Genomic DNA, 22,215 nt, shown 5'->3' on the forward strand with positions numbered 1-22,215 from the left:
TGTGGCCCCCAGGCAACATCATCTCATTAGTACCAAAAAGACATTCTCATCACTGTGGTGATTCCAAGGGTCTTAGAAGCTCTTGTGTCAGGATACAGCAACCAAGACCGAATTTTATAATGAGAGATTCTCATTATAAGATCTCTATCACCTAGGAAGTTAGGAGTTTTAGGAGCTCTGTGTGAGAAACGAGGGGCAGAGACCAAATTATATTGCTTATTATGTTACAGTAACAGTGAAAAGGGGGGAACACAGAAATTCAGATATGCCTATGCTTTCAGAAACTCACAGTTAAATAACTAGCCTTGACCTATCCCTCACCCCCAATCTTTGTAAAATCTTCTGGCATAACCTTCAGTATTACACAGATAATGTAATATTATCTCTGCAAAGATACTGGAAACAAAGTCAATTCAAACTGAATGTCTAATCAGTCAGGCAGACATGAATGGGAAGTCTGTGAGGGCAATGAGCAGCTAAGTATCTGAACTAATGGTTCAGAAGTGGGTGAATCTCTGTTCTTTAGTTTAGTCCTGGACCTTTGCTTGGCCAAAGATGAGATAGTAGCCCAGGCCTAATAGATTAAATAAAAGCTGAAAGCAAGAAGACATTTCTCCAACCAAACTGAATCCTGGAAGCAGAAAACTACAAGTTACTAACAGTCTCCTAGTTCTTGTCATTTCTAGTTCAGAGAGGCTCTGGCACCATATCCTGCCACCTCAACCCCAACTATGCTCCAGTCTCTTTGGGCTTCTTAATTATTCCTGGAATATGCAGATATATTTCTGTGCACTGTCCTTTCCCTCTGCTGGAATATTTCTTCCCCTGGATAGCCATTTGTCTCACTCCCTTGCTTGCTTCCAGTCCTTGTTTAAATGTTTTTTCAGTGTCCTTCCTTAATCACTCTATTTAAAATAGCGATCCCACCCCCTCTTATGTGCCTTATTCTCCTCTCCTGCTTTATTCTTTTCATGTGCTTGTTTGCCGTTTGTACGTCCTCTACCATAAAGTGTCTTTGTGACTTTTGTCCATTTTTAAATGGGATAATTTGGGTTTTATTCACTATTTGAGCTTGGGAAGTTCTTTATGTATTCTAAATATAAGTGTTTTGTCATACATATGGTTTTCAGATATTTTCTTTATCTCTGTGGCATGTCTCTTCATCCTTTTCACAGGGACATCAATAGAACAAAAGTTTCTGCTTTTGATGGGATTTACCATTTTTTAGTTTTCTGGATCATTTTGATTTCATGTCTAAGAATTTTTTTGCCTAGCTCTGAATCCCAAAGACTTTCCTCTTTGTTTTCTAAAAGGTTTATAGTTTTATGTTTTACATTTATATCTACCATCCATTTTGAGTTAATTTTTGTAAAAGGTGTAAGGCAGGTTGAGTTTCATATTTTTGCCTATTGCTCCAGCATCACTTGTTGAAAAGACTTATTCATCCATTAAATTTCTTTTTCATCATTGCCAAAAATCAGTTAACCATACTTGTCTAGGATTATTTGTGGGTTCCTTGTTCTGGTCAATTGATATGTTTATCTACACCTTTCCCACTAGCATGTATACAGTCTTGACTACTGTTTTATAAAATAAGTCTTGAAATTGGAGTGAATTGGAGTGATTCCTCTCACCTCAGTCTTCTTTTTCAAAATTGTCTAAGATATTCTTGTTCCTTTACATGTCAGTTAGTATTTAGGCAGTTTCTTGTTTTTGTTTTTGAAGATTTTTGATTTTCTACAACCACATCATCTTCAAATAGAAGTTTTGCTTCTTCCTTTCAAATCCACATGCCTTTCTTTTTCTGGCTTTACTGTGCTATGAAGGACTTCACTATGAAAGTTCAATTTAATGGTAAGAATGCTATTTTTTTCTTGTTCCTGATCTTATGAGGAAGTATTGAGTTCTCTTTTCATTCGTATGATGTTACCTGCAGAATATTTGTAGATGTCTGTTATCAGACTCAGGAAGTTATCTTCTACTCCTAGTCTACTGAGAGTTTTTAATCAGGAAAGGATGGTAAATTTTTTCTCTGCATTCACTGTTATGGTCATGTTGTTTGTGTTCTTTATACTGCTAATAGTGTGGGTTATGTTGATTGATTTTTGAATATTGAACCAGCCTTGCATTCCTTGATATTTATCCATTGCTAGACTTGATTTGCTAATATTGTATTTATGTCAATAAGGGATACTGGTCTGTAGTTTTTATTTGTACTGTCTTTGTCTGATTTTACTATCCAGGTAATTTTAGACATAAATTGAGTTGGAAAGTGTTTTTTTCTTCTTTTGTTTCCTGGAAGAGAGCATGTAAAATTGGTGTTATTTTTTCATTAAATATTTGATAGAATTCTCCAGTGAAACCATCTGGGTCTGGTGATTTCATTTGCTGACGGTTGTTAGTTTCTATTTCAGTGTCTTTTAGAATATTACTATAATATTCTGTTTTTCTAATTTATCTTGGATAAATTCTGCTAGTTTTTGATTGCTCAGTTTCCATATTACCATTTTAATCATCTATTGTTATATCCTATTTTATTTCTGAGATTGGTAATTTGTGTGTCCTCAATTATCATCTTGATAGAACCTTTTCAATTTTATTGATCTTTTTAAAAGACATTTTTATTGTTTCAATGATTTTTCTATTGCTTTTCCTTTTTTGAACTCAAGTTCTCTTATCTGCATTCTTTCTTTCTGCATACACTAAACCTACAAATGTTTTTATTAAACTTTTTGAGATTATTGTAAATTCATATGTAGTTGTAAAAAATACTAGAGATACCATGTAACCTTTACTCAGTTTCCCCAAAAAGTACCTTTGTACATCTTGCAAAACTTAGTACAATGTCACAACCAAGATATGGCCACTAATAATATCTCCATCAGTACAAGGATCCCTCCTGTTGTTTCAAAAATGTCATAAAAATTGAAGTATAGTAGGTAGTCTTTTGGAACAGCTTTTTAAAAATAGGCCTCATTTCTTAAAGCAGTTTCAGGTTTACAGAAAAATTTGGCAAAGCCAGACAAATGTGCTTGCAAATGAAATAAACACATCCATGAAATAGATGAAGGAAAAAGGGAGAAGCAGTATTCCATTGAGGTAACCCTTCAAACAAAGAGAGGCTGCTAGGGCTGAGTCCTCAGAGAGTGCAATCTAGGATACACAGATACACATTCTTCTTTCAACAGCCACAAAATTGATTTTTTATGATGTCACCTTCATTTTCTTAATTTGTTGTAAGAGCAAGAGAGTCAGGCACCGGCAGCTCTCTCAGTTTTCTTAAGGTTCCCTGTACCCCTGCAAATGTGTCTGTTCAGTCTCCAGGTCTGCAAATCCCAGGGAAGTTTCTTCGTGGTTCACCTCAGGTGTCATCCCCACTCTTTGAACCAATCATTTTGGCCTGAGGGCCCAGTTCCTTTATTGGCTAGACCTGTATACTGTGCGGCTGATTTGACTGGCCATTCTCATCATTCTGGTGCTCTTTTTGAGAAAAAAGATACACAATAAGACAATGGAACAAAATGGAATCATTTAAATAGTAATCTCAGAATCCTTCCACAATGGTATGTTGTTTCTGAAAACTTTCTTTTTATCCATTGGTGTGTAGGTGTATTTCTGAGTGTGACTTTGGTCATATAGTAAAATGTATTTTTTAATATGTTGTGAAAAAAATGAAAATGAAAAAATTGGCTCTATTACATTGAATATAAATTTGTGTATTTGAATTCTATCAATGCTGTTGTTCCCAGATTATATCCTTGTGAATGCATTACTTGCAGCAGTAAGGCAGTTTCCCTTGTTTGGACTGTGGGTAACACTGCATGAGAGCATGATTGCTCACTGAACCTCTGTACTCCTCATTAACACCTAGATGTCAGATGCACCAATCCTCTTCTGGACTTCAACATCAATCCTTATTTATCCTTGTTCCTTCTCAATTTCATTTGTCTTTAATTCCCCTACAATCTCCATTTTCTACAGTCTAATTCCAGTGGAATTTTGTTTCTTTTGCAAAGTGTTTGCCATGATTTTATGAATTCATAAATGAAAAACATACAACATTCACCCAAAAAGTCTTATTTTACTGATTAAAATGGTTTCTCATATAACACAATTTACATGAACAAATCATTTTGAATAGATGAATACCAGCTGTGGGTAAAATTTAACATTTCCAGAATATCTCGCCTGGCTTTAGTGCATTTGCATATCCTCAGGGGTGGAGAGAAGTTTATTTCCAGGTCAGTGGGTAATTACCTGGGTGACCAAGGGCGTGTGTGTACCTGAGAGGGGAAGGGGAGGGGCTTGCTCACTGGCTTGTTTCCTGCCAGAGCAGAGGAGAGAGACGGCGCTGGACTGCAGTTTGTAAGCAATAAATGGGTTTTAAGCTTTATTTCTCCCTTTAACTGATTTCTGTTTTTAGAGGTATTTTGCCCCGAGATTTCTTCTCCCTGGATTTACACCAGCATATTGAAGTGGCTATTATTACATTGAATGTGATTCACTGAAATGCTGTTTTTTGAAACTTCATGACTTCTCTGAAAGTGTAGATGGCTCTGAAGGGAACTGTTGATATCCAATACACTTATTTCCCATTTGTTAGGGCATCACCCTGCAGTTTATGCTTGTGCTTTGCACCTACATTTATTTTCTCTCTAGTGCAGCAGAATCATTTTAGTATCTTTTGTCTAATGGTTCAGAATATTAAGTAGTAGTGATAAGAAAAAGTCCTCTAAAAGTACTAGTATTCCATTATGAAACAAAAACTATCCAACTAAATATACAATGATTTCAAAGCATTTAAAGTTCAACATTAAGAGTTCCTTTTAACTTTATAAAGTGAATTGTTTGCTTTACTTAACATTCGAACTACCTTACCTTTTTTTATCATTTGTTTGGTAATTTTTTAGTGAGCTGCTAGTTAACGTTCATATTTAATGGAAGATTTATGGATTACTTAAAACTTATGGTGCATTTAGGATGCTTTCTAAATTAAATTTTTCAAAAGCATAACAAAATAATTTGGAACCGTTTTATTAGCTGTAGATTTAAAAAGAGGATCCACATTTGAAAACCGACTTTGAGGACAGAAGCTCAGTGATGTCCTCAATTTTCCCATTTATCTTAGTCCTCACTGCTTTCTGGGTCAATTTGGGCAATTTATATCCTTTTTCAGAGGTTCTTACACCTCATTAGCATTTCAAAATATTAATACAGGTTTTTAAAATTGTGTCCTTGCAATTTTAAAACCCTTCAATTTTGTTTAGCTATTTTATAGCCAACAGTATTACTAAAATGATTTCATGAATGTCTAAGGAATTCTGTAGTTTTTTAAGAGTATGCATTTTTGTCTCACAGTATTTGGAGGTGTGATGTTCGCATTCTTGTACAATTTTGTATTTAGCTTTCCTGTTTTTTCAATTGAGGAAATGGGCTGCCTAGATACATGCTGTGATTTGCTTGCTACCCAACGTGACTTTTGTAGGTACTGTTCTCCAAACAAGTTGAGCTGACAGCTGCTAGTTTACATCTCCTCTTGCTTCTAATCCCATTCAGTCCTAACTCTGTCCTCATTAAAATACAAACCCTAAGTCAGATTCCCCATTATTCTTTTTCTTGGAATGTGTTATGTGAAGTCCTAATATAAAGTTGCTCCCATTCCCAAGAATGAATGGCACTTCTGACCAAGAACCTGCTAGGATGGCTGCTCTCCTTCGAACTGTTAAAAAAAAACTTCTGCCTAAGATCATCAGGCCTGTTACTGAAAGTACGCATTAGAGTGAACTGCTCCAGGTGGTTTTAGTCACCAGAGCTAGATTTTCAAGTCCTGTTAGGAGTTGCTGTGGTCAAATTCTTGTTGCTGATGAACGTTACTTTGTAATCGTTGTAAACCTGAAAAGCTTTGTCAAAAATTGTGAGTGGCTTGGAAAAGAGTTTTTGGTTTGAGTTTTGGGTTTCTTCCCCCCTGCTTCGTTTCAATTGTTCAGGTGACTCACTAGTTTTACAACTTGTGAGGTGTTCACCTGCCCTTGGCCTTCTGGTGGCTCGCGGTCTTCTTGGGCAGCAGCACGGCCTGGACGTTGGGCAGGACGCCGCCCTGCGCGATGGTGGCTCTGCCCCGCAGCATGCGGAGCTCCTCGTCGTTGCGGATGGCCAGCTGCAGCGGGCGCGGGGTGACGCGCATCTCCTTGTCGCGGGCCGCCTTGCCCGCCGCTCCTGGGCCTCGGCGGTCAGGTACTCCAGCACCGCCGCCCGGTACACGGGCGCGCCAGCCCCGACCCGCTCGGCGTAGTTGCCCTTGAGGAACGAGCGGTGCACACGGCCCATGGGGACCTAACGCCGGGTCTTGGCCGTAGCGCGAGCCTTACCATTTTGTATCCCACGTCCAGACATAATCAAAAGTGTCCGTTATAACGTAAGTTACTGGTAAGGTAAGTATAGGGCCTATTTAAGTCTGATGGCAAGTTGTGATTTGCCATTTGATAGGACAGTATCCTTGTATCCAATCAGAGGACCATACAGAAATCACCTCATTTACATACATGCCACTACTATTATCCAATCAGGTGTTGTCTACCCAACACGTCATAGGAGCGCCATACCTATAAATACCACCCTTGCCGTCGTTAAATATCAGTCGTTTACCGTATGAGAGCTGCGTGCTGCCAACCATGCCAGAACTGGTCTCGAAAGGCACCACCATCTCTAAAAAAGGCTTTAAGAAAGCTCTAATGAAAACTCTCAAAAAAGAAGGGAAAAAGCGGAAGAAATGCCGGAAAGAGAGCTATTCGATTTACATCTACAAGGTGCTAAAGCAAGTTCACCCCGACACTGGAATCTCTTCAAAGGCCATGAGTATCATGAATTCTTTAGTAACGGACATCTTCGAGCGCATCGCGGGCGAGGCATCGCGCTTAGCACTTTACAGCAAGCGCTCGACCATCACCTCCAGGGAGATCCAGACGGCCGTGCGCCTACTGCTGCCCGGGGAGCTGGCCAAGCACGCCGTGTCCGAGGGCACCAAGGCCGTCACCAAGTACACCAGCTCTAAGTAAAACTCAGGCCACCAGTTTCATAACCCAAAGGCTCTTTTAAGAGCCCCCCACACTTTCTAAAGGACTGTAGTCTCTTAGTTCGTTAGCAGAGTTGGGTCAGTCACTAGAACAAACTGCAGGTTTAGCTATAAACTATTAGCCCGTTTTGCAAGTTCACTCTTAAAAACACTCAAAATGAGGTTTCACTAGAATACTTAAGCATGACTAGTTTTTTAGCTCTATTGGATTGCTTATAGCACCTGCAGCATTTAAAGTGAAAGCTCAGGAATAAGTTAAAAAGACCTCTGAATAGACACTCCAATAATCCCGTGTCATGTGGGTCAGGATTGCCAAGTGGATCCTGACTTGTTTTCCTTTGGGATAGTTAGCCATTTTGATAAAGTATTTTCAGGTGACAGTGGAAAGGGCCCGGGGCTGTAGATGTGAATAGTCCAGCATGGGAGCGTTAAAGGTGTTACATGGGCTGTGGTGTATGAAAGCGAGCGAGCCTTGAGCTGCAGCGATTGGAGGGCGGAAGCCCAGAGTTCCTTGCCCTAATCATCTGCACATTTACTGGGTCTCTAAACGTCTTATTTTAGAACAGGTGTAAATTGGGGTGTAGAGATCTTACCACATCAAGTATTTGGTACTGGAATCCATCATTCTAGCTGATCACAACTGGCAGGAGTAACATTAAGTGAATTCCCTTTTTTGTGTGTTACTTAGCAGTCACAGCAGGATCACTTGCATTTTGTTCTGTGATAGGCTCATTGAAGTGTTTTTCTCCTGGATTCAAATACTGAGATGTTTCAAGTTGGGTCATTGAGTATTTATCAAAATATGTCCAATTTTCAGGTTACGGGACTGGGTTCAAAACCTACTGTGTTATCTGGACTCTTAGCAGATAAGCATTAAAGCTATCAAAAACATTGAAATTGACATTAAATTATACTACTTCCCAGAAACCTGTAGTTTTAACTGGAATCCTCAATTTGATAATTTATATTTTTTAAAAATAAATTTGGTATGTCTTTACATCAGAAAACAAAAAAACCTTTAGTACCATTTGAATACAGTAAAAAAAATACATAGGAAAAGACCCTACAGCCCTGCACTAACTCTGAATGCCTCCGAGGAGCTGGAAGTCCTCCGAGGGGCTAACGGACAAGGGATCTGTGTCACGTGGTATGGGAGCAGAAATCTCCATTTAGATCCCCGCTGCTCTGGTAGGGCCTTGAGATTCCCTAATGGTCAACTCCCACTGTTTTTCAGGTTGGTTCTTTCCCTTAGCAGCACGTACTTAAGATTCACCTGCTACGTCAATTAGTATCTTGTTTCTTTTCATCACTGGAGAGCATTCGGTTGTATGGGTATGCCACAATTTGCCTATCGGTTCACCTACTGAAGGAATCTTGATTGCTTCCACTTTTAGCAATTGTGTATAGTTACATATATTTATGTGTAGGTTTTTATGTGTAGACTTTTGTGCAGACATGTTTTCAAACAGTTGGGTAAATATTACCAGGTGCACGATTGCTAGGTTCTATGTTTAGCTTTACAAGGAACTGCCTATCTTCTAAAGTGACAGTGCCATTCAGCATTCCTGCCAGCAATGCATGAGAATTCCTGTTGCTCCACACCTTCACCAGCATTTGGTAATACGTTTTGCATTTCAGCCATTCTAATGACTAATATCTCACTGTTTTAATTTACATTTTCCTAATAATGATGTTAAAGATCTTTTGATATGCTTATTTGCCATCTATATGTCTTTTTGGTGAAGTGTCTGCCCAGATCTTTTGCCTATTATTTAATTGGGTTTATTTTCTTACTGCTGAGTTTCAAGTATTTTTTAAAAATATTTTATCAGATACATGATTTGCAAATATTTTCTCTATCTGTGGTCTTGTCTTTTCATTCTCTTAATGTCTTTAGCAGAGCATGTTTTCAATTTCAAAAATGTTCAGAAGAAATAAAATGCAAGCCACAGATATTGGCCACATATGCAATTTTAAACCTTCCAGTAGCCATATTTAAAGTAAGAAAAATAAATAGGTGATAATAATTTAAATAAAATATTTTAACTCAATATATTGAAATAAATATGTAATACAGATTAAATTATAATTTACATTTTTAAAAATTAGGTCTTTGAAATCCAATGCATATTTTATACTTAGAGTATGGTTCAGACTTGCAACCTTTCAAGTACTCAATAACTAAAAGTGGCTACCACATTGGACACTGTAGCAATGACCTCTGTCTAGGCCTAAACCACACACCTTGCTCCAAACACCTATGACAGATGACTCAGATTTATATCTGGAGTCCAGGGTTTTACGTGAACTCGGACCAGAAAATTCAACTGCCTTCTCAACATCACTGCTCTGATGTTGCTTAGCCACCTCCAAATTCTCTTCATAAGATGTCCAATCTATCCTGACAGAAGTGTTTTCAAATTCCAAAGTTCCCTGAACCCATAGGCCACCCCATTTACATGGTGTGCAAGTCAGAAATGTATTTTTGTCTTGAAAGTCCCTATGTTTAGCCCCCACTTCATCTACAAAATATGTCGATTTTATTTCCTATGTATTTTTATCTGACTACTTTTCACCATCTCCACTACCGCCATTTTTGTCCCAGGCCCCATCATCTCTCACTTGGATTACTGTTCTGAACCTGTCTCACTGCTCCTAACATGTCTCCCTAAAATTCACTCTCCACCCAATGAACAAATTAATCCTAGATGAGAACAATTTTTATTTTCACTAACCATTAACTGAACTTTAGCATTCCTTTCAGAAATGAGTGTAGCAAACAGACCAGTCATATTAAGCCACTCCTGTGTCTAATGGAAATCACAGCTTCATTCCTCACTGTGGTCACAGATCTGGTTACACATCTCAAAATATTTATGCTCATCACAACCTCAAAATACTATAATTTTGATCATGCTGTTTTCAACACAAATATTATTGTATCAAATATTTAAAAAAATATTTTGAATATCAACCTGGTAATGCTTCATGGTTAAAATTCACATTTTATTACATGCAAATTTATTTTAAGAAAATTTATATAGTGTAAAGTATCAAGTAGACTTCTAAAGAAATACATAGTATAGTAAGTTAAGAATTCCTGTTTAGGGATTCCAATTAATATTTTACATAAATAGTAGACTGGAGACAGATGATATAAAAATCAGATGGCAGTATTCCACCAATAATTCTCTTGGGATCAGATGACTGAATCTTCCTTAGCAGTTAGACTGATTCCTTCATCAAGGGTGCCAATTCTCTGGCCACAGGATACTGGGTAGGGTATCCTACTCCATTCATGCACATGCGTCTGCTAAAAACACATGTACTGATCATCATTTCTATCATTGAAACATGATTTCTCATATTACTTCTGTCAGCCCTCATGTGATTGCAGATGCAGAGCTGAAGAAGTTGAAGTAGGTGAAATGATAACCTCTTCTGGAAAATGAATTCCTTATTAGGAAACTCCATTTATTAGTTTCCTAGGGCTGCTGCAACAAGTTATACAAACTAGGGGGCTTAAAACAACAGAAATATGTTTCACTGCTTTGGAGGCCAGAGGTCTAAAATCAAAGTGTGCCAGCAGGCTTTGAGGGGGAATCTGTTCCATGCCCCTCTCCTGGCTTCCTTCTGTGGTGGGTGGAATAGCTAGTGTTCCTTGGCCTGCATCACTCCAATCTCTGCCTGCCTGCTTTCCACATGGCCCTTTTCTCTATCTCTGTGCCCTGTGATTGTCCTTCTCCTTTCTCTTACAAGTATACCCAAATCCGGGATGATCTCATCTCATTCTTAATTGCATCTTCATTACACTCTATTTCCAACAAAGTTCACATTCATAGGTACCAGGGGTAGGACTTGGACATATCCTCTTACACGACACAATTCACCGATATACATTGCATAGTAACTAACTGCTCCTAAGGTTTAGTTAAACATTGATTCGCATAAAATTTTCTTCATACTATCTGGGCTTTAGTATTCTGTTTTATTTTTTGAATGGGAAAATAGTTTTATTTTGTTTGGAAAGAGGGGGCAGGCATCCAGTCTCAACTTCTGGAATTGCTTCTTGGTGCCAGCCAGCCTTGGTCACCTTGAGGAAGTTGAAGCACACAACCTTGCTCAGAGGCCAGCACTGGCCCAGTGTGACAATGTCACTGATCTGGACATCCATGAAGCCTGGGGACAGGTGCATGGACATGTTCTTGTGATGTTTCTCAAGGCAGTTGTCCCTTGGTTATAGCTGTAGTCTAGGTGAGTGACAGTAGTCTTGAATGTCTTCATCACAGTCACCACGCTAGACAGGATCTGTCCTCAGATGGACATGCTACTAGTAAAGGGGCATTTCTTGTTGATGTAGGTGCCCTCAATGGCATTCTTTGGCATTTTGAGGCCCAGACGATGTTCTTGTGTCATGGAGAGTCTCCTTGCCAGTATATACAAGCAGGACCTTATTCTTATTTTGAAAGACGGTCAGCGCTTTTAGTAGGCACACTTAGTCTGAATGTCTGCCATCCTCCTGACCACCTGCAAATAAGCAGGACTTAAATATTTTGGAGTAAGCTACAGAAATGCAAAGGCCTCCTTGTGCATCTAATTTATCTCCCTTATTGAAAACTGACCGAAATGAGGCGTGTTTATGTCTACTTTACTATATATACTAGAAAGGAAACAGTGAGAGTCAGGACCTCCCCTGTCTTGTTCCCTTAGGTACACACAGTCATTTAATGAGTGAATGTTTGAACAGAGTGGAGAAAAGGGAAACACAATTTTTAAAACCTGTTTTTGGAAGACAAAATAAGGAGAAACCACAAAATATAGCCACTTGCCTATGACTAGCCCGACACAAAGGGCTGGCAAAGCCCACCTGCTGAAACAGTGCAGTGGACCTTGGTTCAGGTGACCCGGCTCCGTCTGGCTCTGGCCTCCCTGGGGGGGTTCCCCATCATCTCATAGTCCCATCTCGGAGGAAACTGGAAAGCATCTCTTTAAGGGCTGCTCCTTCTCCCTTTCTGCGTTCAGAGGCATTATGCTGGCTTTAAGATAATTATACCATCTAGGTCCTTCTCCCCAGCCCTTCTCTTATTGGTACCCATTATGTTCTCTGCTGTGTGATGTTAACAAAACCACAGCCTTGAATTAGGGAAAGACAGCTTTTCCCCTGCTTCCAGGGTGAGTTCCAGTGAGGGTCACTGCAGTGATTTCAGGGAGGAGTAAACAGCTAGAGGTACTTTACTGTGCCTCTACCAAACCAGACCTTACTGTAGTTAAAACAGAACCCTAACTTGTCCATGAACTTTTCCTCAGAAAATTCTATCTGGCCATCCTCTGTTACTCAGGGATTGAGAGGTGGGCAACAGACAGACAGCACCTTAAAACATATTTTAAAACCTGAAAAAAAAACAACAACAACCCTGTGTTTTCTCTACTTTCATATGGACTGTCTTGGACTAACGCTTTACCCTTATTTGCTGAAATTACTAAAGTCTTCAGAGGTTGCAAATCCATTCCAACCTTTGTTCCACCAAGTTCCATAAAGCTGGGTTCTTGGTCCACATTTGATGTGCAACTCTAAGGAAAGACAGTTGAACAGCTGCTTTCATTTTTCTATGACAACTTCCAGGCTTCTAGAGGGATATGAAGGAATCTGCTTCTCTTAGCATCAATCATGTTAATGAAAATTTAGAATATTTACAGAACCTATGGGAATAAGGTGAAGCACGGCTCAGAAGGAAAATGATAGATTTAAATGCTTACACTAAGAAATGACAAAGTATAAATACAGGCAGTTCTTCAGGTAGTGTGAAATCTTAAAAATGACTATGCAAAGCAATCTTAATACCATGGGAAAAATCATGATTGTAACATGATCCCTAAAAATTTGTATCCAGAATTTAAAAACTCACTTAACTGGGGAATGAAAAAAATTAATATTTATTTAAGACATTGTAATTTAAAATATTAAAACACTGAGAAAGTTTTTTTTTAATTATCAAGAATACTTGAACAGTTACCCTAAGAATGCAGGATCCCAGTTTCAAAAAGACATATGCACCCCCATGTTTATTGCAGCACTTTTTACAGTAGCCAAGATATGGAAGCAACCTAAGTGTCCATCAGTAGATGAATGGATAAAGAAGATGTGGTACATATACACAATGGAATATTATTCAGCCATGAGAAGAAAACAAATCCTACCATTTGCAACAACATGGATGGAGCTAGAGGGTGTTATCCTCAGTGAAATAAGCCAGGCGGAGAAAGACAAGTACCAAATGATTTCCCTCCTCTGTGGAGTATAAGAACAAAGCAAAAACTGAAGGAACAAAATAGCAGCAGACTCACAGAACCCAAGAATGGACTAATAGTTACCAAAGGGAAAGGGACCTGGGAGGATGGGTGAGAAGGGATGGATAAGGGGATTAAGGGGCATTATGATTAGCATACATAAGGTTGGGGGGAGCACGGGGAAGGCAGTACAGCACAGAGAAGACAAGTAGTGTCTCTATAGCATCTTACTATGCTGATGGACAGTGACTGTAATGGGGTATGGGGTGGGGACTTGATAATGGGGGGAATCTAGTAACCACAATGTTGCTCATGTGATTGTACATGAATGATACCAAAATAAAAATAAATTAAATAAATCCCATGTGAAGAGAAAAACAAAAAGGAATTGTTTAACAGCACTTGCCTTTTCATCATAGAGCTTCTGATATAGTGTGAGCATCATTCCTATACCACTTTAGTGAATTGTCATGTTTCTTTCCAAATTTGGATTAGCTTCAACATGTTATCCTTTGCATTTTTAATGTCATGAAATATCCCTGAGAAGTTCTTTAATATGAAGTGTTTGCCAGCTTCACTTTCTCTGGTACAACTTCATCCTTTTTGTCACAAACACTTCCTACGTATGTCAGCAAGTTCACCTTCACTAAGTTCCTCTAGTTGCATAGCTGGACTCTCTCAATAGTGACAGTGTCAACATTCCCACAGTCAGCTAATTCTTCTGATTATAATTGTTTATGTTCAATTCGAATTCCATGTCCAAAGTCATACTTTTTATTCTTTGCTGCTCTTTCATCTTGTCAGTTGAATCCCTCTCTTAATTTTTGTCATGTAACTTTATCATTGGGAGACAAGGAAGCAACTAAAATACATGCTTTTTACTTGTGCGTAAACTGAACAAAATGTGCAGTGCTCAGTCACCCACAAATTTTTAAATAAGTGACTTGAAAGTCCCTGATCATGATGTGCATCTGTTATTTGCACAGTGACCTGTGAACTGAAGAGCCAGCAGTAAAGTTTGTGATTTATACAGTTACTCACCATGAATGAAATCTGAAATGGGTTGTTGGATATTTGGTGTTATTTAACTAAATCGTGGCAACTAAAACTCACTTAGATCAAAATTCTGCAACGTGAAGATGGGTCTATAAAGTAAGCATCCTACTAAAGAAGCTGGGGGAAAAAAAGTGAAGCTATGAAAGCATAAAGGTTAAATAATGAAAACATTAAAAAAACAATTAGGAAAAGACAGCCAGTAAAACTAATAAATGCAAACATAATTAGCAAGTAAATACATTTTTGAAAAAACAAAAGAGTAACCAACAACTAATGTGGCTTGTGAAAAGTGAAAAAGCACAAATACAAAATTAAGGATAATAAAGGAGTCATGGTTACAAATACAGGGGAGACAAAATTAGAGACCAATTTGCTTAACTTACCAAAACTTACTAAAATGGATAGCAAATTTAACCAGGTTCAGGAGCTTGAAGTACACCCAAGCACCTACCTTACAAAAACAGGATCTGTTCCTAGTTAGGAAACGAACCCACAGCCTTTACTCAGAAAAGTGTTGGGTGGTTCTTAAAAGAGCCTTTGGGAAATAAACGCTGTTTCAGATTACAAGTTACTTGGCGCTGGTGTACTTGGTGACGGCCTCGGTGCCCTCGGACACGGCGTGCTTGGCCAGCTCCCCGGGCAGCAGCGGGCGCACGGCCATCGGGTCTCCCTGGAGGTGAGGGCCGAGCTTGTTGCAACGCACCAGGCGCGACGCCTCGCCTGCGATGTGCTCGAAGATGTTGACAAACGAATTCACGATGCCAGGGTCAGGGTGGACCTGCCTCAGCACTTTGTGAATGTGATTCGAGGAGCTTTCCTTGCAGCATCTTTTCCATTTCTGCCTTAGTCACAGCTTCCTTGAAGCCTTTTTTGGGAAAAGCGGTATCCTTTGAAAACCACAGTTGTAGACTGACAGCTTCTAGCCTCCAATCTTCATAAGAAAAAAGTTGGGAGCTTTAGAAAGGGCGGGACACCGCACTGACCATCGAGCAGCCTGTATGTAACTGGTATTGCCTGAGGCGTTATGTAAATGAGGTGCTTTTAGTAAGACTTTCTGATTGGATAGGCGACCACCAGCCAATCAGACGGCAACTCACATCCCACCGTCTGACTATAAACAGTCCCAGCAACGTCCTTCCAGGGAGGTGTTTTTTCGCTGCTACCCGTCCCAACCGATGATGCCTGGGCGCGGAGAGCAGAGCGGCAAAGCGCGTGCTGAGGCCAAGTCTGGCGCTTCTAGAGCCGGCTTGCAGTTCCCGGTGGGTCGGATCCATCGTCTTCTCCGCCAGGGCAACTATGCAGAGCACATCGGGGCAGGCGCTCCTGTGTACCTGGCTGCGGTGCTGGAGTATTTGACCGCTGAGATTCTGGAGTTAGCCGGCAGCGCATCCCGCGACAACAAAAAAACGCGCATCAGCCCGCGCCACCTGCAGCTGGCCATCCGCAATGACGAAGAGCTCAACAAGCTGCTGGGCAAAGTCACCATCGCGCGGGGCGGCGTCCTCCCAAATATTAAGGCTGTGCTGCTGCCCAAGAAGACGAGCGTCATCAAAGGCCAAGGTGAGTAGATACTGCAGGTGGTGAATCCCAGTGAATGATTCGGCCTGGGCGTGTGGAAAGTGAAATAAAACAAAAGCTCTTTTCAGAGCCATTTAGTTAACTGTGAAGGCGGTCATGGATGATAGAGATGTAAATTGTTCTCCAACAATGGACTGTTAAGTATATATACAAACTAAAATCTTCCTAAAATCACAGTACTCAAACCCCGCTTTTGAGTTTTTCAGAGCTGCCCTCATTGGCTCAATAGCATCACTAGAGGCAAAAGTTAAAATGGACCCTAAGGTACCATTGGGTGGATCGGCTTGTGCGAGGTTTAGTCAACATATGCTGGAGTCCTTAGATTCCAATTTCAATTACTCTAGCATTAAGATCACATTCTTGAGTCAGGGCGAACAGGGAATCCTATTTTAAGGCCTGTATTTAAATGAGTTAAAGACCATGCTTAATTTATGATGGATTAAAACGACGTAATTTTTAAAGTTCCAGTTTAACTGGTGGTGATCCCAGAGCACATTAGCCGATCTGGCAAGGCTATGTGGTTTTTCCAAAGGACTTTCTGAAAAGGAATTTCCTAGTATGGTTCATAGTGAAGTCTTTAGATGTCAGTAAGAAAGCAAGTTAATGTTAAAATGTAGTGGAAGGGCATATATGAATATTGCTTGATTAATGGAAGATAAAGTTGATTCTCAAAATTGATTTAAAAAATACATTTCAAAGCTAGTACTGTGTGTAATAAAGAGATACTACTGTCAGTTTCATAGGCAGGAATTTGACAAGGTGTCAATTTGTAACAATTTTAGATTTTTCAAAACTTGAACTACAGAAGGTTTCATTTGATCTGACTGCACTGTATAAAGAGAAATTGGAAAGGAATGTTTGGTTATACTGACAAATATAAATTTACAATGTTCAATTACTTTACTCAAATAATCTCATTGGTTATCTAAAAATACAAAAGTCATTGCTAAATACTTGAGATCTGCACACAAGACGTGTGAAGGTACGAAGAAAAGTATAAAGTTCTGTAAAGTTTAAAGATGAGAATGAACTACAAAATATGTCAGTTGGGGGCAATCAAGTTATGGAGGAGTCAATCATATCTTGAATGAATGCGTAAATACCAATTAAGGCATGCAAATGGGGAGGGCACGAAAGGAAAATTTTTGAAAACTAAAAAGGCAATCCCCAAGTATATTGAATAAATTAGATAATGTTTGTGAAACTAAGTAGGTACTCCTTATTCTTGGTAAAGCCCCTTAGACTTCTCATTAACAAAGAGAATCCCAAGTCCCTCCATTATGCCCCATAGTGTGGGAATTAAACTAGGTGGAGATTAAGGAAAACAGAAGGTTGCAAACAAGATAAAGCGAACTAAACAGACATAGGAGTCTTAGCTCCTCCTCACGGCCATAAGTAAACTCGACTTATATATCCTTAAAATGTTTTGTAGGAACTTAGACCAGCACTAGATGAGCCACCAGCTGACCACAGATGCTGGGTGGAGCCAGGGGGCTGATGACTAAGATTCCCGAGGTAATGGCGTATCTCACGACTGACTGACCAGAAGAATGGGCACAAGCTGATCACATACCCTGCAAACCCTTATAATTTTGCCTTAAAAAATACTTGTTTGTAAGCTAATGGGGTGCTCGGGACCTTAATCATTAGCTACCTACCTGTTCTTGCTTGGTGCCCTGCAATAAATGTCTTATTTTTCTCATTACACCCCAGTGTCAGTGTTTGACTTGCTGCAGCTTGGGCCAGCAGATCCAGGTTTCTTTGGTTCAGTAACATTTAGAACATGGCAATTAAAACTTTTTTAATGAAATCTTAAAATCAGAATAACAGTGATTTAAATAAATGACCAAATAAATGAGGGATATGTGAAAAATCTAAGGAGATTAATTCCAAATAATTTATATAGATGCTCCCCCACCAAGCAGGTAGAGCTTAACTCCCCAGACTTGCCAAGCAAAGGGTGTGGAAAATCAGGGAAGAAAGGGAGTAACCACAGTAAAGAAACCTGACAGCTACCTCGGCCAGATGATGAATGTTATCATCAGTGGTAAGCCACATTGGCAGCATGTGTCATAGTGTGACGTTAAGAAAGGCATCTCACTTCTCTGATCTTCCAACAACCCATAATCCCAGTCTAACCATGAGAAAAACATCAGACAAGCCTTGTTGAGGAGTATTATGCAAAATGTCTTACTATGAGTCCTCAAAATTACCAAGGTAATCAAAAACAAGGAGAAACTCACAACCAAGAGGCAGCTAAGGAGACGTTAAGAGTAAATGTTGTGTATTTTAGATTGGCTCCTGGAACAGGAAAAGAACATCAGATGAAATCTAATGAAATCCAAAGTTTTGGGTTCAGTTCACAGTACTGTACCAATGTGACTTCCTTAATTGTGACAAATGCACATATATTGACAATAGAAAAACCAGGTGAGGGGTATTCGGTACCTATCTTTATAATTTTTCTGTAAATCTAAAGTTATTCCAAGTTAGATGTTTATTGAAATAAATAAACACAAATTTTGGGGAGAAAAATCCAGGAAGAGTCCCAAATCAAAAAACATTAAATTTCAGATTACAGCTCTTAACCTGAAAGTATACGTAGCTTTGAAAAGAGCTTCTGGCTTTGTTCTTAGCATCCTTTTAAAAAACTCACTTGTAGCTGGTGTACTCAGTGACAGGACACAGTACCCTGCACACACTTGCTTAGCCCAGGCACCAGGAGGCAGTAAGCTCTGGAATTCCTTGTAGATGACAGTCAAGATCTTTCGCAATGAGCCAGGTAAGTGGACTCACCCTTGAGGTGCTCAAAAGTCACTGACAAACGAGTTCATCATTCATGTAGCTTCTGTAGAGATTCCAGTGTTGGGGTGAACTTGATTCAAGATTTATTTCTGGACCTTAAGCATAAGTGCTATTGTAGAGCACATCTGTGATGTCGCTGGTACTTCGTGTCTGTCTGCTAAGTTTGATGGCAACTTCTGGAGCCTTCCTTTGACACAACAACAAACTTGAAGACTTGGTAAAAGGAGACACAGCTTCCCACAATCTTAAAGAAAGAGAATAGCAGGTTCTGAAGCCATGGGGCTTATTTATACAATGTGTATTCAAATGAGGTATTAGGTAAACTCAATTTGGTTTGAATATAAACAATAGGCAAATGAATGTAAGATTCCTCAGATCAACTCTGATTGGACACTAGTCTTTGCTGGCTGGCGTCAACCATGCAGAAAGCAGGAGACTATCACATAGAACTTGGATCAAGAACTCTTTGAAGAGAGTTCACCCCCAACTGCTTAATTTTGTAGATTTCAGACTCAGCCTTTGAGAGAGACAATTTCCTTAACCTAAGTCCAATTCCCAGAGGATGGGAGCTGTCCCAGTTGGAGTCATCTGTCCATTCTCTGCCCATCTGCAGTAGTGGGAGGGAGGAAAATGATCATGGAAAACACTGCGTCTTGTGGGGACACATTAATGCGTTAGGATTGCTTTCCGTGCTTACCTGTTTAAGAAACCCTGTCCTGTGATCAAAAGTGATTCTAGTCCAGCACCTGAGTAAGTGAAGGTGATACTTTGCCAACAGAATTTTTAGTCCATTCAAATTTCCGTTTACAATTAGTAAGATGGGGCATCATTTCATGGATTTTGTTAAACTATTTTTTTAACCTTTTCTCCCGCTGTTTAATGTGGCTACTGCTTTAGGAATTTGACCTGGTTGTACTTGCCATCCATCCAGGCCAGGGGAGGCAGCCTCGTCAAGCAAAAGGAGATGGACTGGGTGCCTGCAGGATGTGCCAGAACAGGACCCTCACCTTCTCCCCTCTTTCAGTGCCAAGTGTTCCATTTTCAGGTATACTTCCTTTCAACATGTCTGGCTTGCAGCAGGACAACAGGTTCCCTCACCCAGGGGTGCAGAGTCATTCTGGTGATCCTGATGGGATACCCCACTGAAAATTCCAGTAGATAATGCTTTTCCCAGGTGTGGGTAAAATTCTAACATTTTCGGAATATCTCGCCTGTCTTTAGTGCATTTGCATATCGTCATGGCTGGAGAGAGGTTCATCTCTGTGTCAACAGGTAATTGCCTGGGCAGCTGAGGGCTGAACGTGGGAGGTAAAGGGGAGGGGCTGGCTTGCTTGCTTCTTCCAGAGCAGGGGAGAGAGACAGCACCGGACTGCAGTTTGTAAGCAATAAACGGGTTTTAAACTTTATTTCTCCCTTTGACTAATATCAGTTTTTATAGGTATTTTATCCTGGGATTTTCTCTTCCTGGACTTAAATCTGGCGGCAGTTGGCAGGGTGCCTCTGAACCCAAAATCTGTCATAATGGGTGCTACCTTTGGGAGGGCGGCTCCTGTGGATGGTGGGGAGGCCCCAGTGGGTGCAGCAGCAGAGGTGCCACTTCACCTGTTACTATCCCACCATCTGTGGGGCTTTGGGGCTTCCAAGTTGGGAACCCCTAGTGGGGAATTGGTCTAGGGTAAAGTACTTCTTGGAGGGGTGCAGCCTTTCACAGAATGGGGGAAGGGTGGAAACACCGGAAGCTGCAGAATTAGTTCTCTGTGAATTGGAAGACTGCTTGGAACCCTAGGGGGACGTGCAGCAGCTGGCATTGTAGGGTCTTTCATCATCAAGATAGTAAAATGTTATACAAGAGAAAAAGGATTATCAAGAGGGTGAGCAGGGAGAGAGAGGGACTTAAGCGGGAGAGACACACCTCAGCATTGCTTGTAGCAGCTGTGCAATAACCCATGGGAAGCTGTTAAAGAAGAGAGACAGTTATTGAAAAGGTAGGTCATGCTCCTAGAGATTCCTTAGCAGTGAGGGAGACACTGCAAAAGCCACTTTGCAGGAGGCCATGGGGGAGGGGGAGGAAGGAGTGTTGCCTTCAGCCCTGGAAATGGTGGAGGAGGAGCCGTTGGGGGAGGGGTCCGAGGGAGAAGAGGAGGCGGGGCCAGGGCGGATCTGCCCCCCAGGCCACCGCCTCGGGAGGCGCCATCTTCTCCTGTTTTAAAGGCCCGCCCAGCTGTAATTAAGAAAATAAAAATGAAACAACCGCAGGCTCCTCAGGGGGAGGAGCAGCCCCTCCCCAGATTGGGGAGCAGTCCATGCTCCACCCCTACACCCAGGATGAGCTGGTGGACATGAGTGTCCAGAATAGACAGACCATCGGAATCTCTGCCTACATGGTTTACGTCTCTGGGATATGGGGGTGGAAAACATTGTTGTGTCAGGTACTGAGATGAGTAGACTGGCTTCCCTGACAACGCACCCTTCAGCAACGTCCTCCTCTCTACTAGCCCCTTAAGTGGAGAACTCCAAATCTTACTGGCCAGTGACCTCTGCCAGTGGAAAGGAGGACCTTGCTTTGGGCCATTGGTAACCAAGGGTCCTTATCAGGAGGGAAAAGCCCCTATACCTGAAGATGCTTGGCACACAGACGACTCTACTTGTGGGCAGCCCCTGAAGTGGAGGGCTGTGGCTTTCCATTCTAAGACTGAGACAATATGGATGGACTGGAGAGGGGAAGAGCAGCCAATGGGCTGAGTTGTGGGCAATGTGACTCATGATCACCTGAGCCCTCCCCCATAGTTGTCTGCACTGACAGCTGGGCCGCCTGTCAGGGCTTGACCCTGTAGCTACTGACATGGTATCATGGCTACTGGATGGTGGGTCACCAGCCCCTTTGGGGGCAAGAGTTGTGGCAAGACCTATGGGTCTCTGGTCAGACTAAGACTGTTACCGTATATCATGTGACTGGCCATTTGCCTTTGGCATCCCCAGGCAATAATGAAGCAGACACATTGGCCCTGGTGCACTAACTGGAAGGAAAGTCTGCCTCTGACGTGGCCCAATGGCTACACCAGTGTTTGTTGCACATGGGGCAAAAGACAATGTGGGCTGTAGCCAGTTGGTGGGGGTTGCCATTGACCTTTGAAGAAGTCATCAGAGCCCAGGAGTCCCTTCTGTGCTCTAAAGAGGGACTTACACTGAGTCCCACAGCAACATGGGACCATAGTAAGGGAGCCAATACCCCTTACCAGGTGACAAATAGACTATATTGGGCCTCTGCCCATATCAGAAAGATATTCATATGCCATGACTTGTGTGGACATGGCTACTGGACTATTGGTTGCTTTTCCTGCACGTCATGCAGATCAGCAAACCACCAAGAGGGGCCTGAAACGTCTCTTTGCAGCCTATGGCCGGCCGCAGGTGAT

The 22,215-nt window shown here is 40.9% G+C and overlaps 3 protein-coding genes and 2 pseudogenes across 3 annotated transcripts; 2 read left to right on the forward strand and 3 right to left on the reverse strand.

Moving 5' to 3' along the window:
* Positions 1 to 4,836: 4,836 nt before the first annotated feature.
* LOC108383715 (histone H2A type 1-E-like) lies at positions 4,837 to 6,393 on the reverse strand (annotated as a pseudogene).
* A 256-nt stretch (positions 6,394 to 6,649) lies between these two features.
* LOC108383716 (histone H2B type 1-A) lies at positions 6,650 to 7,808 on the forward strand. The gene has a single exon (XM_073224442.1). It carries the CDS (start codon positions 6,672 to 6,674, stop codon positions 7,053 to 7,055), a length of 384 nt encoding a protein of 127 aa, XP_073080543.1. The 5' UTR covers positions 6,650 to 6,671; the 3' UTR covers positions 7,056 to 7,808.
* A 3,239-nt stretch (positions 7,809 to 11,047) lies between these two features.
* On the reverse strand, positions 11,048 to 11,587 carry LOC140846710 (small ribosomal subunit protein uS17-like; annotated as a pseudogene).
* Positions 11,295 to 15,402, reverse strand: H2BC1 (H2B clustered histone 1). The gene is given in 4 exon segments (XM_073224283.1): positions 11,295 to 11,599; positions 14,868 to 15,258; positions 15,260 to 15,347; positions 15,396 to 15,402. Coding segments are annotated over 3 exon segments (369 nt in total). The 3' UTR covers positions 11,295 to 11,599; positions 14,868 to 14,984.
* Positions 15,403 to 15,517: 115 nt separating this feature from the next.
* On the forward strand, positions 15,518 to 17,699 carry H2AC1 (H2A clustered histone 1). The gene is made up of 2 exons (XM_017640314.3): positions 15,518 to 15,976; positions 17,427 to 17,699. The coding sequence occupies exons 1-2, from the start codon at positions 15,592 to 15,594 to the stop codon at positions 17,432 to 17,434; spliced, it is 393 nt and encodes a 130-aa protein (XP_017495803.1). The 5' UTR covers positions 15,518 to 15,591; the 3' UTR covers positions 17,435 to 17,699.
* Positions 17,700 to 22,215: the final 4,516 nt, after the last annotated feature.

The sequence above is a fragment of the Manis javanica genome, chromosome 16 (assembly GCF_040802235.1).
Source record: "Manis javanica isolate MJ-LG chromosome 16, MJ_LKY, whole genome shotgun sequence".
NCBI classification, from domain to species: Eukaryota; Metazoa; Chordata; class Mammalia; order Pholidota; family Manidae; genus Manis; species Manis javanica.

Bases quoted from the DNA above. Each gene is read 5' to 3' on its own strand.
- LOC108383716 (XM_073224442.1), top strand. From the start codon at position 6,672: ATGCCAGAACTGGTCTCGAAAGGCACCACCATCTCTAAAAAAGGCTTT.
- H2AC1 (XM_017640314.3), top strand. From the start codon at position 15,592: ATGATGCCTGGGCGCGGAGAGCAGAGCGGCAAAGCGCGTGCTGAGGCC.